We start from the raw sequence: 16488 nt of genomic DNA, 5'->3' as shown, positions 1-16488 counted from the left end.
GGAGGGAATGTCACTACTGCCTTTGATATAATCTGCAAACAAGTGGCCCTGGATTTATCGTGTAAGCCGAATTTTAAGACACCAAAAATATATAGATGGTTTAATAAGGAGTGTTCCAAAGCTCACAAAGATTTAATGGAGGCATTAAAAAGGGTACCTCGAGAAAACCAGGTAGTGGCTATGCTAAGGAAAAAATATAAAACAACTATAGAGAGACGTAAGAATGAAATAAAGACAAATGCTTGGGAGTCCCTCTTTGAGAGAGCAACCCTAAAGGATAGTGCTAAATTCTGGTTGATTGTTAATACACCTCTTTTTAATGGTAAAGAAAATTATCCTTCTGAACTTAATATTACAGAACAGCAATGGTTGGACCATTTTGAGAAAATATATGGCAGTAATATCGCTGCAGAGCCTTATATTCCCGAAATAACGGAGCACACAGACCCCTACCTGAGTTTTTCAGTTAAGGAAGTGCGGAAAGCCATAGATGACACAGCGGGACATAAGGCGCCGGGCCCAGACGGGGTACCGGCTGATATGTATAAAGCTAATCCCTATATCTGGTCCCTTGTACTTACAAATGTCTTTAATGTAGCCTGCATGGATAACACTAGTGTGCCTACATCCTGGTCCAGATCCATCATAATCCCTGTTTTTAAAAAGGGTCAAAGGGGGGACCCAAGGTGTTATAGGCCGATATAGGCCGATATCCCTAATTGATTCCTCTTTTAAAATACTAGGGAAAGTTATCTTGGCAAAAATATCTACATGGGCTAATAACAACAATATTTTGTGTAATGAGCAATATGGGTTCAGATCGGGAAGAGGCACAGAAGACCAGTGTCTAAACTTGCAGCTTATAATTAATAAATATACAGTGGCGTCTAGGGGGTCAATCCACCTGGCTTTTATGGACTTGTCCACAGCCTTTGACCTAGTCAATAGGTCAAAGCTGTGGACAATGCTCTTGGATCTGGGTCTGGATCGGGCCCTTGTAGATTTCCTGGCTGAACTACATAGAGACCTGAAGGCCTCAATACGTATGACACAGGAGGGGAAGTGTACTGCTGGTTTTAAGTCGGGTAGAGGTGTACGCCAGGGTTGCATCTTGGACCCAATGTTATTCTCCATCTACATTAATTCATTGGGTAATACCTTGGCTACAGCTACCACTGATGTCCCATATATGGGGGGGGGGGTCCCATTGCCTGTTTTACTGTATGCTGATGATACAGTCCTAATTTCAAGGACTCCCATCGGCCTACAACTTTTGCTTAACTCCTTTGGGGCTTTTATGCACAAAATAGATCTTGTGGTAAATATGGAGAAATCCCATGTTATGTCCGTGGGGAAAGGGAAAAATAATACGAAAACATTAACCTGTAATGGTGTTGTACTAACAAAAGTTAAAACTTTCACCTACCTTGGAGTGGTGTTTGATGACACGGGCTCCTGGGTACCCCAAATCTCTAACAAAGTGGCTGCCGTGAAAAGATCGTCGGCTGCAATTTTGGGGTTTGCAAAAAGATTGGGCGGAAAACCAGCAGAGGCCATACTGGCCATCTACAGATCTAAAACCATAGCCATAGCAAGGTATGGAGCAGCGATATGGGGCTATAAAGACACTGCCCAAATACAGAGAGAGGAAAACAAATTCCTGCGCTCACTCCTGGGGCTACCCCATTCCACATCATCCTTTGCAATACATATGGAATTGGGGTTGGGTTATATTGAGGATTCCCTTAACATGGCACCACTCTTGTTTTGGATCAAAACATGGCTGAACCCAAACCTTACCCTAAATCATAAGATCATCAAGGACTGTATGGGACGTGATAGAGCAAAGGATATCCAATGGCTGTCATTTATAAAAACAACAGCTAAGCAACTAGGTCGGCCTGAAATATGTATTAACCCCGAAAACCTATGCAAGGAAGATATTGCATGGGTAAAGAAACATTTTGTGGGTAATAGAGTTTTAGAGCGAGAAGCCCGTGAAATGGTTAAGCCAACAGTAAGGGTACATTATTCCCTGATCATGACAATATCTATACAATCTTATTTGACTATTGTCACAAGACTATACCATCGGTGGCTTTTAACAAAATTTCGCTTCAATCAGGCTCATTTTTTGCTGGGCAATTATGTGAAGTGGTTTAGACCAATGGAAAGTGAACCATGCAAATGTGATCATTTCTCTGACCAAGATCTTATACATTTTATGTTTTTTTGCTCTTTTCTAGTGGAATGTCGAAAAAAATATATTGTACCACTGCTAAGGGATAAGGGGTTTACACAGGTAAAACCTGCATTGTTATATCTACAGCTCATGGAGTCCCCAGTAGTGATGTTTGTGGTTGCGAACTTTCTGATAGCTTCTATTCGCGCTAGACGGAACAGAGTAAGGGATATTACATCATTGGAACCGCATAATGTTTAATTGCCATAGCCTTTAACTATTACCATGTAAATAATGAATCAATAACAATGAATTAATAACGTAGTATAGTTGATATGAAACAATGTATACATCTGAAAACATCTGAAAACATCTGAAAATGTCTCCATAGAATCATCTATATAGCCTGTTGTATATATTCATACTCATGTACTGTATTGCTTTTAGCAAATCGTATTTTTAATTATTTATATAAATGTGAAAAAAATTTGTATAGGTATAGTATACTTTTATGATTTTAAAATAATCGAATAAAGTGACTTTGACTCTGACTCTAATAGAGATTAAGAAATGTATTGCATGCAACTATTATTTTGCAGGGAAATCAGTGGTCTGCCTATGTGATAACTCATTACAACCATTATCCAGTCAATTATGCCAACAACACGGACACCCTTGCACCATAGTGCAAGCGTGCCTGTGTTGGTGCTTGGCTGCTAATTGTGCCTTGGCGCAGGCAGAAAGGACAGGAATGCACCTTATCCAGTAAATATAGTGCATTCCTGCCCTTTTGAATTAGTGTAGGGCAGGACAGCTAAATGACTTGCACCCTTCTCTACACCAATTCTTTGTAAATATGCCCCTACGTTTTCAGGAGGACTCAACATTGTGTATTTAGGTGGAACTGGTAATACATGAAATGTTATGAGATATTACTGCCTTCAATTACTCTTCAAGAAGTTTTAACTGGTAATCTTTTGTCTTGCAGGCATAACATTATAAAAACAACATAGGAATGACAACCAATCAGTGTTTGTTTTGATTTGCCCAATTGGGCCTTTTAGTGATATATTGTCATGTCATGTCCAGAGTAACCCACTTGGGCCTGATTGGCAATGTATCATCTTCTATTTTTAGTTTTATATATTATTCATAACAGTTTTCTTGCCACTTGATCTCTGCTTCTATTCATATTCTAATTGATTTGGGGATTTCTGCCTCTTTTAATGGGCAAATATAGCATAACGTTAAGTTTCAAGGTGTGATATTCTTTCGTGTCATTGGGTTCCGTCATATTCACTCCATTCTAAGATGGATGAGCAATACTGATGCATTGCCTGCTGGTGGCTTCTCAGAAGTATTTTTTCTATGTTTGTTAGTTGTATATACTAATGCATATACTAATCATGTAATGTATTGGTTATAAGGAACATTTTAACCTAAAGATGTTATCTTAGCCCACGATGATAGGAATGATATTGACAAATGTAATGCGTAATTGTGCACATACGCAATCATTAAGTTCTCAAAGGATAGTTGGAATTTGCTTGGTTTGCTTTTTTGTTTTTGAACAACAAATAATATGGTATCGATGTGTTTCAGGTGATAGACTCCATTCTAAGATGGCACCCATTTTGATACTGTGTAATGAACACTTCAGATTGGGGAAACAGAGGCAACTTGTTATGAACGGGGTTGCCATGCCAACCAAATGTTTCTATTTCCCTTAACCATTTTAAGGCTTTGTAGATAATTTAACATGATTGTCCAGACCGCAAAATTACATTTCCAGTCATGGGAAGTGATTAGAAGATGGGAGGAACACCTTTTCTGTTTTTTGGGGACCAATGCATCATAACAAACCATGTAACCAGAAGCATGCAATTTTTCGAGTAACTAAATAAGTTGTTTTGGACCACATGGTATTGCCTCACTCGTGATACATATGGCATGCTTGAATATAAAAAAGAATTGGGAAATCATTAGGTATTTATAAGGCAGACCGAATGGGTTAATTACATATAAAGCCCTTTTACCACATGGCTTTATTAAAAACCATCTGATTAAACAAAGCAATAGATTTTACCTACTGTTTTCAACTCATCTCTTGTCCTTGGAATGGATGCATGGTTTGCCCTGATAAATTCAGCTAGGGATTCACTGTTGTATTTATTCTGAGTCCACCCAGGTGATTCAAATAGAGTGAATGTTTATGTTAGTATTTATAACATTGTATTTTACTTTCCAGCTTTCAGTGACATGAGTTTTGAATTCATTATCTTATTTAACGATCAATGCTAGCTTCTTCATCACGTGACGTTTTGTACAGGACTGAACACACACAGTAGCTAAGGATGAATACTGGGATTGCAATGAAATATGACAAGTTAGTTTGGTATCTTCCGTTACTATAATTGTGATTAATGAATTGATTGAATTTTGTGGGCATGTAGCTCTTTCCTTTTTTGACTAATGTGAATTACTCCTGATACTTAGAATTCATGTGTAACATCTGGCTGGTTGTTTAATGTAGGGCATGATCATATGTAAAACAATATGTCAAAAATTGTTTTTGATGCTATATATCTGTACATTAAGGAAGACAGCCTCTGATTCCAATATATGAGTGTAAATATACTTTTTATAGTATTTCTTAATGTGTACTTTGGCATTTGTCTATGGTGTGTATAAAAGTTTAATATTTTGTATTTTTTTAGTGTACAGTCCTGAAGAAGTTCTGCCTGATATATAGAAACAAAACGTATTGGGTGTGGTTATGATGTTTTGTATAGTGAAGAATAAAGAAAGATATTAAGCTAACACTTGGGCGTTTGGTCTTCTTAGCACACACAATGGATGACACTGTGTCTTTCCCCATTTTGATGAATGTAGCTGTATATACTATTTAAATACAATTCCTATGATCCTCGTTACCCATGATTGAGTCCTGTGTGCCATAATGCATTGTATAACTAATCTCATTCGGACACTTTTTGTATTTTATATGTTTTTTGCACTGTTCCATGAGCATCTGACATTTTATTGTGTGATTCGCCAGTGATTCTTTTGCATACATGTAAAAGGGTCCTCACACAGGCTCCTTCGTACTGTCACTATTGGGACAGCTAGGGCCTTCTTTGTAAAGGGGTGGAGTTTGGATCTCTATGCACATACATGACCCTAAACCACCTCTCCACGGCGGCCAACCCTCACCTTGGCCTCTTGTACCCATTCCGCAAAAGGTGTTCAACCCCTGCTGCGCATGGACGTGCGCAGCAGAGTTGAGTGCATGGCCTGTACTCTTGCTCTCTTGCCCCCACAAATGGCAAATTCCTGCTGCACACGTCCTTCAGGGCCAGATTCCAGATCTGCAAACGCAGTGAGAAAAAACCATTACAATTTTTTTTTTTAACTTCAACTCAAACGCACATGGGCTACCCACTTATGTGTCCTTTCAGATTTTTTTCCATACTTGGGGCCTAAGTCATCAAATGGCAGCTACAACATTTTCTGTCATGGTGTTGTCTGCCAATCAGATCCGAGCACTTAACTTTGGATCCATAGATTCGAAATGGCGAGCGGGAGAAAAGGCTACCAGTAAGATTTGAGCATTTTTTTATTTTTTGGTGGATTCGAGGATATTCATGGATCTTTAATGACCCAGATGTCTATAATTGTTTCCAAAACTTAGACTCTTCATTCCCAACCTGGATCCCTCTTTAAATGTTAATTTCTCAAAAACCACTGAACAGATTTACCCCAAACCAAAACAAAGAGGCACTTCCTTGCATAAAGTTTGAACTTCCTCCCAAATGTGTTGTATTTTCCTTTACCAGTTTTTATGTTTTAAAGAGAAAATCTTCCTTTTGTAATTGGCAGTGGAAGACAAACTGATAGTGGGGACAATGAGGGTTCCAAATCACCACCGGAATCTATTTTATGGAAGATTTTCCCCACCTGATGAAGAAAAAAGACATCCAATTATGTTACTTGCACTTTGTGCAAGAATAACCTCAGTATGGGCAACTAATGGATAGATAGATCGGAGCGTCATCGATTTAATACATGGCATGAACAACAGTTCACTGTAGAAACAAATGAGTGGATTAAGGTGAGGCGGAGTGTGGCACATGAAACCCCTGTTGTGAATATGAAGAAAAAAAAGAAATATCGCTGTGGGGTTCGTGGGTGGGAACGATGTACGCTTTCACACAACACCATTCTGTGAGCTGTATTTACTGGGGCCTGTGCACTTCGTTTTTTGGCCAGCAGGGGGAGTAAAGCTTTATTCAAACAGTTTTGTTAGATTTCGAGTTAGTGAAGCCTTTACCTGCTGAAGTCCAAAGTTGTGGATTGAGCCTGTCTGTCTCCTAGGAGATTCTGAACAGGAGCAAGCAGCTTCCAACTCCCTGGCCAGCAAACCTTGTCTGAGGTTGCTGGGACCTTATATGGTGTGCTGGTGGTTGGCACATGTGTACACTGATTGGTGGTTGTATCTGGTGTTTCTATTGGGTTAGGGTTAATGTCCTCATTGGTTGGGTATTTGAGGGTTCTGACTGGTTTCACGGTCTGTGATTCAATCATTGCAGGGTTGGGACTAGGGCTAGGGTTCGGATTTCTATAGGAAGTAGGGAGTAGGGCTTCCTATGTTATTGGTTGTTGGGAGTAGGGTGGGACTAGGGCTAGGGTTAGACCTTCAATTGGAAGTAGCTATTTAGTGCTTCTGGTGTGATTGGTTGTTGGACCAGGTGTGGGACTAAGAGTAGGGTTAGGTTTGCTATTGGAAGTAGGGACTAGGGCTACCTGTACCATTGGCTGCTTGGACTTGGATTGGGACTAGTGGTAGGGCTAGGGCCTTTACTGGACGTAGAGATCAGGGTTTTTGAACTGATTGGGTGCTTGGACTAGGGTTAAGATTGGCTGCAAGGTCCTGGTCTCCTATTGGTTCTAGAAGTTAGGGCTAATGTTGTGATTGGATAATGTTAGGGCTAGGGTTCCCATTGGCTGAAGGGGTCACCTGATTACTAGGGCTACAAAAAAGGCCAGGCTTAGGGTGTCTCAGCCCGGGCATCGAGGCTAAGGGTGGAGAGGACAAGGGTAGTTGCCTGTTTGGGCCTGTTCGAGACTGATCGGGACTAGGGACAGAAATGCTGCCCTTTTTCTCATTAAAAAAAAACCCCTTCACTCTTTTATCCCTCCACTATTCTTTTTTTCTATAAAAATTAACAGACTAACATGTTCACTTCTCAAATTCCATGTTCCATATTCAACTATACTAATATACTGCCCAAATAACTGAATAACATATCTACTACTCAAATTACTTCATATTTATACTATACTAATTTTCAACACTAATCCTTTATGGGTTCCGGAGTGGCGTGCTACTCGCCAAAAAGCGCTTCAACACCCATCAGGGGTAACAAGTGCTATATGAATGCAAATCTTTCTTCTCCTTTTATCCATCCGCTTTCCTTCTCACTCCAAGTAACAGACTAATATACACCACTGAAATTACCTCATATTTCATCTATACTTCTGCTATAATTCCAAATCCAAATAACTGACTAACCTATCCACCACTTAAAATGTACTTGCATGTTTCACTATACTAATTCAACACTAATCCTCTGTGGGTCCCGGAGTAGCGTGCTACCCGCCGAAAAAGCGTTTCGACGCCTCGTCAGGGGTAGTAAGCGCTATATAAATGCAATTACAATACAATACAATATCCACTGCCAAACCAACAGAGTTCCAATACACTGGCAGGAATTGGGAATGGTATAAGATAGAGAAAAAAGACAATGGAGATCACCACTCTGACTTATCAGTTTTACTGGGCCTGTGCTTCAACTGCTCACAGTGGTTATCTAAAATAGATAAGTCTATTAGTGCCCATAAATTATACTTCAGCCTCTCTCGCCCTCTATCTAAATTGCCTATCTATCTATCTATCTATCTATCTATCTATCTATCTATCTATCTATCTATCTATCTATCATTCTATCTATCTTTGTGTCTGTCTGTCTGTCTAGCTTTAGATTATCTATATATCTCTAACTCTTGTGAATTGGGATATCTGATCTTTCTAAAAACTGAAACCACAGATAACAGTTTAATGACCCAAGCATAATATAGCCTGTACTTGTATCACTACCAATATAACAATGGCCACCCTTTATAGTCGCTACCCTTTCAACTCTTGATGTATGTGACATGAATTTCAGTTTGACTTATGTGGAGTGAAATATACAACATGAATCAGTATTGTGTTATTGTGCTGAATATAGTAATTACAGTCATTGAAAAACCAATCCCTAAAACAGTTGTAAAATTGTAAACAATGCAAACGCCTTGAGCTTTAATGTTACTGTCTGTTAACTGTTAGCTTTCCTCTAAGTACAGGAAGAGCAAATGGATATTAACTTGCTGATGGCTTTGCAGGTATTAGCTATCTGGGAATTCAAAGAAACGGTTGGCAGAACTAAGACCAGCTTTAACACAACCTCTTTTGACTTGGAGATGCCAGAAAGGCCTTCACCTATTCATTCACAGGACCATCCCAGACAACCAGGCCCCAGTCACAGTATGGAAGAAAATCATGTTAAATAAGCAGAGAGCTCATCTAAATAGGGGACCGGCAAAGGTGTTGAAGCCAGACGGGCCTGGTGGCAGCTAGGTTCTGCCAGCTTAAAACAAAGACTCATTGGTACTTTTACAGTTAATTAAACAGAATCTTCTGCAAAAAGGGACGGAGACTGAGAGAAAATAGGTTTGGATGGTATAATTTCTGCAGTAACTGGCTAGTAAGGACTCCTTATTCCAAGAGGGCTCAGTTGACCACTAAGGAGTAGATCCTGTAAGAGACTTTACTGGGAGTACACAGGTAAAACTTTGGACCAGGCTGAAACTGCAAATCTATGCTACCTGTAAAGCAACCTAGGTGGCTACTAAATACAGGTGTGTCCCTCTCAGAGCTGCGGGTGCCAAAACCGGCAGCTTCAGTTGGATCTTGATGATGACATTCCGGACTTCCATGGACTCTTGCTGGCCTCAACATTTGGACCTTGCTCCACTGGAACAATTTGCTTTCCTTTCAAAGACCAGGTCCCAAGGTAAAATCTTTGGCTGGGATAACCTGCTTGGTGTATCTGACCTCTGCTATATCGCGATCAGTCTCAAATTGTGCCTAAGTCACGTTAAACCACAAACGGTAATTTAAGATTAGCGCTTTACTTTTTCTTTGTGATTTTTTCCTTTAAACTTTGAGTTGATGGGCCATGGAGATATGAACTTTTAGTGTAAAATACAATAAAAAAATAAAAGAATTAAATACATGGTTTTTAATTTACCACTGTGCATGATATTGAATGAAATTGGGGATAATGTAATCATCCATGTATCTTTGTACTCAATAAAATGATCTCCATTTTTCAAAATTGGGTTGGGAATTTTATTTTGTTGGGTACTTCACTTTAAAATTGTTGGTATTGCTCTTCTTAAAACACACTTTTCTAGGTATTGTGCTGCTTATGCTATAGCTACCTGTGGTTGAGCGGGTGGAGATTCTCACAGAACATTGTTTTGACCTAATCAGAGTGGGTTTAATGAATTGGTAATGAAATCCGCTTCCCAAATTAATAACCCCATCCCTGACAAATAGCATTTTACACTCTGTGCATCCACATATACTATACATATATAAATATGCACTTTTAAGACGAGTTAGGAATGGAGTTGTGAAGTAGAGGCTGATGCACATTGGATTGTTGTATATTTCGGAAGAAAACAGTAGAAAAAAACACTGATAGGAATAGAAAGCAAAGGAATTTGAATTGTCACAACAATGCTTTCAGATTTTGACAGGTCATACAGTCAGTGTGAAAGTGTTGTGCTTCCATTACTGGATCTCTCAAATTGTGTGGTGAGTTTAAGAAAGGAACAACACTTGTACCTGTTAAAAAGATCCAAACAGCAGCCGACAAGTTCAGTAGAATTCAATGGCAAACTGGATATATTGAAGTCAATATTTCCCAACATGGTGTTGCATGCGTCTTCAACAACAGGAGGACTCAATATGCCTAGAGATTAATTAGAAAATAATAGGGGAAAAAATGACAAGAATTTGACGTAGACATATATATCCTGCTAAAATGCAATATTTTCTTGTAAATTTGGTCAAAGAGAGCTGATGATAGCTACACTTTCTTGATGGCTTTCAAACTCCTTTTTCATGCAGGTACCCAACTTTCGACCCATTCGTGTATCCACAAGAGCAGACATCACGCCAAGTTTTCAGGAGATCCATATGAGATACAAACACACCAATACCTAAACTAGAATAATTTTATAGTCCGTGATTATTTTGAAATTCTGGTTTGGTTTGGCAATGGCTGTACTGATCTGTTTTAGACACCCTTGAATGAGATAAATCAGGGGCAAATGCCAAGTGCAGCGGATAATTGCCTGGATGTGGCAGCTCTTTGCACTGTGAATTGCACTGTGGTGTCAGCGAAGGTGTGTCGATTATCAGATAAAACTTTAGTAACAAGCAATTTTACAGCAGTTTAATATGCTGCTAAATCCTTCTAAAACCGAAGAGAAACACCATCTGAGCTCTTGGACGTTCAGGATGATGCCACTAGATATGCAATGCCAGTGTGGCCCATCACATTTGGCCACGTGGGCCTTTGCACCACTGGTTGGTGCACATTAGCATTACAGCAGGACCTTAAGGCTGTAATAACTTTTGGGAGGGCTATAGACGTACCATAAAGTAGGGTGGAGTCTGTTGCTGTATAATGTTCCTTGAGGGTCATCAGCAGTCCCCAAGTTCCCCTTGCCTATGCACTTGCTTCAGTAGTGCTAAGATTGCACCGGAAGCAATGTTGAGTCATTAAAATGGCCCAAGACCTACAAACTTTGGGTTGCAAGTTTGACATTATGGCTTTGTCAAATTATGTCTCAAACTTCAGTTTATTTACACCAGATGTTAGTAATATGAGCACTGACAACCCTTCAATTTAAGTCAGGAACTACATGCATCTATTTATATGAAAGCTTTAATAAAGTGTTACATGACGCTTTCGGCTATCTGGGAGTGCTTTGCAAGGAGTAATGTTCCATGTACTTCCTGTGCGCTTATGTGCCGCATAACCTTCATTGAAGATTGTCATGCACGGTCCATCTACCTAATGGACAGAGCAAGTACAAAGTCTTGTATTTAGTTAACATTATGTAACTACTTTTCTATGGCCAAACTATGTGAAGTTGGCAATAATGCAAAACATGAAGCTACTTCTTTTGCCACCATTTTACTGCTTCCCCTGGTACCTTTTTCAGAAATTCTTGAGTTTCGTTTGTTTGCCTAACAAATATAGGAATATTTCCTAATGTTTAAATCAGGAAACTCTGTAAATGCTGATATCTGGGGAGACTCAATGGACATTAGATTAGTCCCATTTGGTGTCCATAGAGTGCCAAACAGTTAGCAGGATGTTCATGGCAATAAACAGGGAAGAGATGCTGATGTCGCCAATAGCAAGAATTCCAGGAGAGTTGAAGTAGTGGTATGATATTTTCAAACATTTAAATGATTGGCTAGTAGCATGTGTATTACCTACAGTGGTTTTCTTACGAATAAATTCATCTATGGGAAATATTTTAAAAGCAAAAGAAAGAGGCTATTTGTCTCTTGCAAGGTATTAGACTTGACGTTGCGTGGGTGATAGTTGTTATTGTTTTTAGTTGACTAGCCACTAAAATAAACTGACTACAAACATTGTCATCCTGCTGAACAGTTACACTTTCGCCCAATAAATGCTGTAGCACTCCAGTATTCCATGCAACCAATCATCTGGGTCTACACTTCTATAAGATGCCTGTAACTTTGCAAATGCTTTTCTGGAAATCTTGATATGTTTAGCTAGGTGATATCTCTCTTTGGCTACCTCTTCTTGTTTTTTTTTAAATTTGTTCTAAGAAAATAGTTGCTATTTTTCAAATGTCCCTTGTGTAACACGCAGACTTCCTAAGGTTTACTGCACCATTTGAAAATTCATAATAAATGATGAAATAAATAAATAGCAAGAATAAAAAATGAACAACAATGAGGAAAATGTAATGTGTTATGAGGTCACTTGTCATAGTATGAATGCACCGAAAGATTGCAAATTGGGAACTGGTATAGTACTTCATTAAGACAGAAAAATCCTCATTAGTGGTATCCATATGTATGCAGCTGGACGTAAACATGTTGCACTATCACACATTCAAATTAAAATAAATTGCAAACACTCCATTTGGTCAACCATTTGCAAATAGGGGGCAGGGCCTCCAAAGGATTGAGGCACAATGGAATTTAAGGATGATTTCAGTCAACACTAATCAACGTATTTGTGTTATGTAATGAGTCATAAAAAAGATAAAGAAATAATTGTACAATTGTATACATTACCTGCTATGCAGGCAGTCATAAAACAGGCAATAGTGCCAGCAATCATTGCACGGATAGCAGCACCGGCTATATCACCTTTCCTCCCAGGAGCCATGGATGCTGAAAACAAATTGGCCATAGAGGAATAATTAAATATATATATATAGTTTTATTGCAAAAGTAATACACATGCAGGTCTAACCCTGCCTCAGATAACCGTTTATGAAAGCTGTATTAACATCTAAGTAGGCAATACAAAGTAACGGAAAAATCACTAAAGGGAAAATAACGTGTATCAAAGCGGGAAAGGGCAATTGCAAACCATTAGATCCGTAATTTAAAAGAAGGTGCTTGCTCTGGGGTCAGGTTCCTCAGCACTTGAGTAGATACCCACCTCTGATTGTGTCTACCTTTTTACCTGCCTCCTTCTGACCTAATAGGTAAGGTCCTGTGTCAAGTCTTACTGCGATATTAGTTTTCGAGAATGACCCTCAGAAAGCATGATAACACCATTCTAGGTTATCCTCGGACATTATATTTGGATTTTTGTGTTTAATATACGCCCTGTCCCTTCCATTTTCCAGACAGTACATATTGGGATGCTGAAAACGGGGGCATCTCTGGGTGGTGATTGACATGTGGTGAAAAACACAGAAAAACTGAAATACATTAATCTATGTCTAGCAAAATATCTATAAAGTATTTCCATTAGGGGAAGAAACGTGAGGTGCCAACATAATTTATATGTTACAGATAGAATTTGAAGCCATGGGGTGGCATCAATTTCTGAATCATCCTTGTAAGCTATATGATAATGCTGAATACTCTGGCCGCTGATGCAGGCCGGGTTAGGTAAGAATCAGGCGACACTTACCCTCCTCACCCCATTTATTCTGAAAAAAATTCAATTAAGTTTTAGAGGAAAATCAACTGGTTACCTTTGCAACTGGTAACCACATTGTTGTAAACGAATCTAGGACCCGAGTGTAACTTTTCCCGATTCATGCCCTTATATAGGTATGCTTTACAGAAATCATTACCATATGTCGCCTGAGCCTTACAGCCCAAATACGGCAAGGCTACTTCCACTAAGTTCCGAGAATTCACAACGATTTCTTGGAGAAACCCGCCTTCAGCAGCTAGGATCTTCCCCCTGCTTGAATATTAAGTTATCCAAGAAATGCTGGAGTTTTCTAGGAATTGAACCTTTGAGTGACGTTATTAAGTCCAATCATGAGTCAAACTTGGCACCTTCATGGTAAAAATATGCCTACATTTGCCCAAACTAACACACAGTGGTTCTTGGAGCAGATCGACTAAGCAGCAAGTGCCGAAGGAAGCCGACCCTCCAACAGACGCACTGAGAGACGCTGTTTCTTCTCTTGCCGAGAAATCCAGCTCCAGTGTTTCCAGCTTACCCATGCGGGTATCTGGGAGATCGAGTCCTGAGAGAGAGATACAAGACCTCCTTCATTCTAAACCAAGGTACGAAGCTGATTAGACCCTTAGAGAATTCTTGATTAGACTCTTGGCAGATTCTAGGCAAAGAATACTAAACTTAAAACTACTCCTAAACTTATTTCTTCCCTTGTGCTAGGCTTAGGTCAGGTACATCGGGGTAGGCGTATTTTAGAAGCACCAGTTGAGTACTTTTAGCCATCTCTTTTATCATTGTATGTATTTTATGCATTTTATCTATTTAAAGCAACTTATGGCTTAGAAACCATATCATGCTTTTACAGTATTACTTTATAATACTGTTTGTATTATATGCCTTGTACTTTATAACCAGCATTACTATTGTAGCAGTACATTTCTCATGCTTGAGATAGAAGACTGTTCAATAAATACCTTTTATTGAAAACGCCCGTCTCTCTAATTTCTCAGCAACTCTGGTGAAACTAAGTATACACGATTGACTTTCAGTTAGAAAACACTATATTTTTGCTGGCCTTTGCAAATCATTCACATTCTTAGCCTCTACCTGTTTTCCCATGATGCACAGCATGCAAATGACATGACTGAAGCCAGCTGGGCAAGCTAGAAAACTATGGGGCATGTGTACATGGAAATGGCGCAGTCGCGCTGCGTCAAATTTTGCAGCTCCACGCTGCGCCATTTCCAAAATGCAGGGATGCACCGTAGTTTAAAGAATACGGTGGCATTCCTGTGTTTTGCCCAGTGCTGGTGCTAAAAATAGTTGCTGAGCGCCAGCACAGACACCTTTGTACCATAGTACAGGGAATGACTGTTTATGTGCAGGAAGCTGTCCTTTCCTATGCATTATCACTAATGGTGATTTGTTCCATCTATGTGTGCTGAGTTATGCAGCACAAATAGAAGTAGCAAATCGTCATTATTTAATTGTATCCCTTCCTGCACATAAACAATCATTAATGGTGTTTCGCGCTTTCTGTGTGTGCTGTATAAAGCAGAACCTATAGAAAGAGGAAGAATAAAAGTATTTCTCCTCGCTGCGCCAATCTAGCGCCTACTTTTGCATGGTGTTAGTTCTTGACACTGCCTCAGATTTACACATCCTTGTAAATCTAGGGCAACGTCAAAAAACAATGGGGGTTGCAGTGGAACACCCATGCATGCCATTTTGTAAATATGGTGCAGGGCATTGTGCCACCTGAACCTTGGTAAAAGTGACATTTTGGTGGCACAATCCCCTTGTAAATATGCCCCTCTACCATTTAGTCAAGCTCTTGTGGGTTTTATCTGAATGACAATTGTTACTGAGTAGTTTTCAGTTTAAGATCATGACTGAGCATAAATCAAGAGACTTTCACCATCACTTCTAGAGGGGATGGAGATATGGACTAAAATGCTGCTTATTATCTCCAAGAACCCACTATCACATTAATGCAATCTGAAGTTTTCAAATCTACATTATAGCCAAGTATTTCGGAAGATACACTCCCCACTACCCGAAATACACTTTCAGTGTTTGCTGGTAACTTGGAAAATGGCTACATGTGCCACATGAAGTGCATAGAAGATTGCTAACAATACTTTACTTATGCATAGCGTTAAGATGCACTAGAATGATATGCGTCTTACTTAGTCCTCCTATTTGGATTCCCAGAGAGCCAAAGTTGGCAAATCCACAGAGGGCATAGGTGGCAATGGTTTCAGAACGTACCTAAAAAGATGAAAAGTGCAAACTGTTACTAATTCTATTCATTTTTAATTAAAAAAAACAAGTTTAATATCATTTATGTGATTACTTTTAAGATTCTATGTTGAGATGAAAGGCAGAAGTATTTGAGCCGTCTGAAGGTCACTTTTTGTTTTCGATATTTACGAGGCAGCATTAAGCCATAAAAAGTGGCTTGTGCTGCCTCGTAAATACTTTTTCCTTGAACGCAGTTTTCTGCGTTAAGGGGCGTGCAATGAGTGTTGCTTGGGGCGTTCTCAGCAACATCCATGGCTTTTTGACACTGCCCGGGATTTACAAGAATTCGTAACACTGTCCCAGTGGTTTGAGACATTGTCCATCACATCTTTGATCAGCCCACAAGAGTATTTTAGTCTCACTGTCTTACTATTAGCTGTTTGGGTGTGTGCTTCTGCCTTTATTGAATGCACAAAGGACAATTTGACAGATGTGAATGCTCCTATCAACAGTTGATCATTCAAACGATCTAACTTGCTAAAAAGATGTTCTATGTCTGATCGGGTCTTCCCTGAAGTGTGCCATGACTCTTTGAAAAAACTATGACACTCCGTGCGCTAAATAATGTAACAGACTTTGCGCAAGCTTGTGGAACAGCCCTGGATTTATATGAGGAATAAATTATTTATAAGTTGATTGGGACTTGGTTTACTAAGGATGACCAGTGATATAGATACAGACTGAGGATTT

The 16488-nt window shown here is 39.4% G+C and overlaps 1 protein-coding gene across 1 annotated transcript in view; it reads right to left on the bottom strand.

The window, feature by feature from the left end:
* Window positions 1-16488, bottom strand: part of SLC28A3 (solute carrier family 28 member 3) — a 304012-nt gene that overhangs the window by 12193 nt on the left and 275331 nt on the right. Inside the window, exons 15-17 of the mRNA XM_078677411.1 lie at window positions 15684-15765; window positions 12639-12737; window positions 10137-10263 (exon numbers count right to left, since the gene is read on the bottom strand). Coding sequence (XP_078533537.1) covers window positions 10137-10263; window positions 12639-12737; window positions 15684-15765 — 308 coding nt within the window. The remainder of the gene's footprint in view (window positions 1-10136; window positions 10264-12638; window positions 12738-15683; window positions 15766-16488) is intronic.

The sequence above is a fragment of the Lissotriton helveticus genome, chromosome 2_1 (genome assembly GCF_964261635.1).
Source record: "Lissotriton helveticus chromosome 2_1, aLisHel1.1, whole genome shotgun sequence".
Classification (NCBI taxonomy): Eukaryota; Metazoa; Chordata; class Amphibia; order Caudata; family Salamandridae; genus Lissotriton; species Lissotriton helveticus.
The sequence above is the reverse complement of the archived record's forward strand: the minus strand, read 5'-3'. Positions and strand labels throughout refer to the sequence as shown.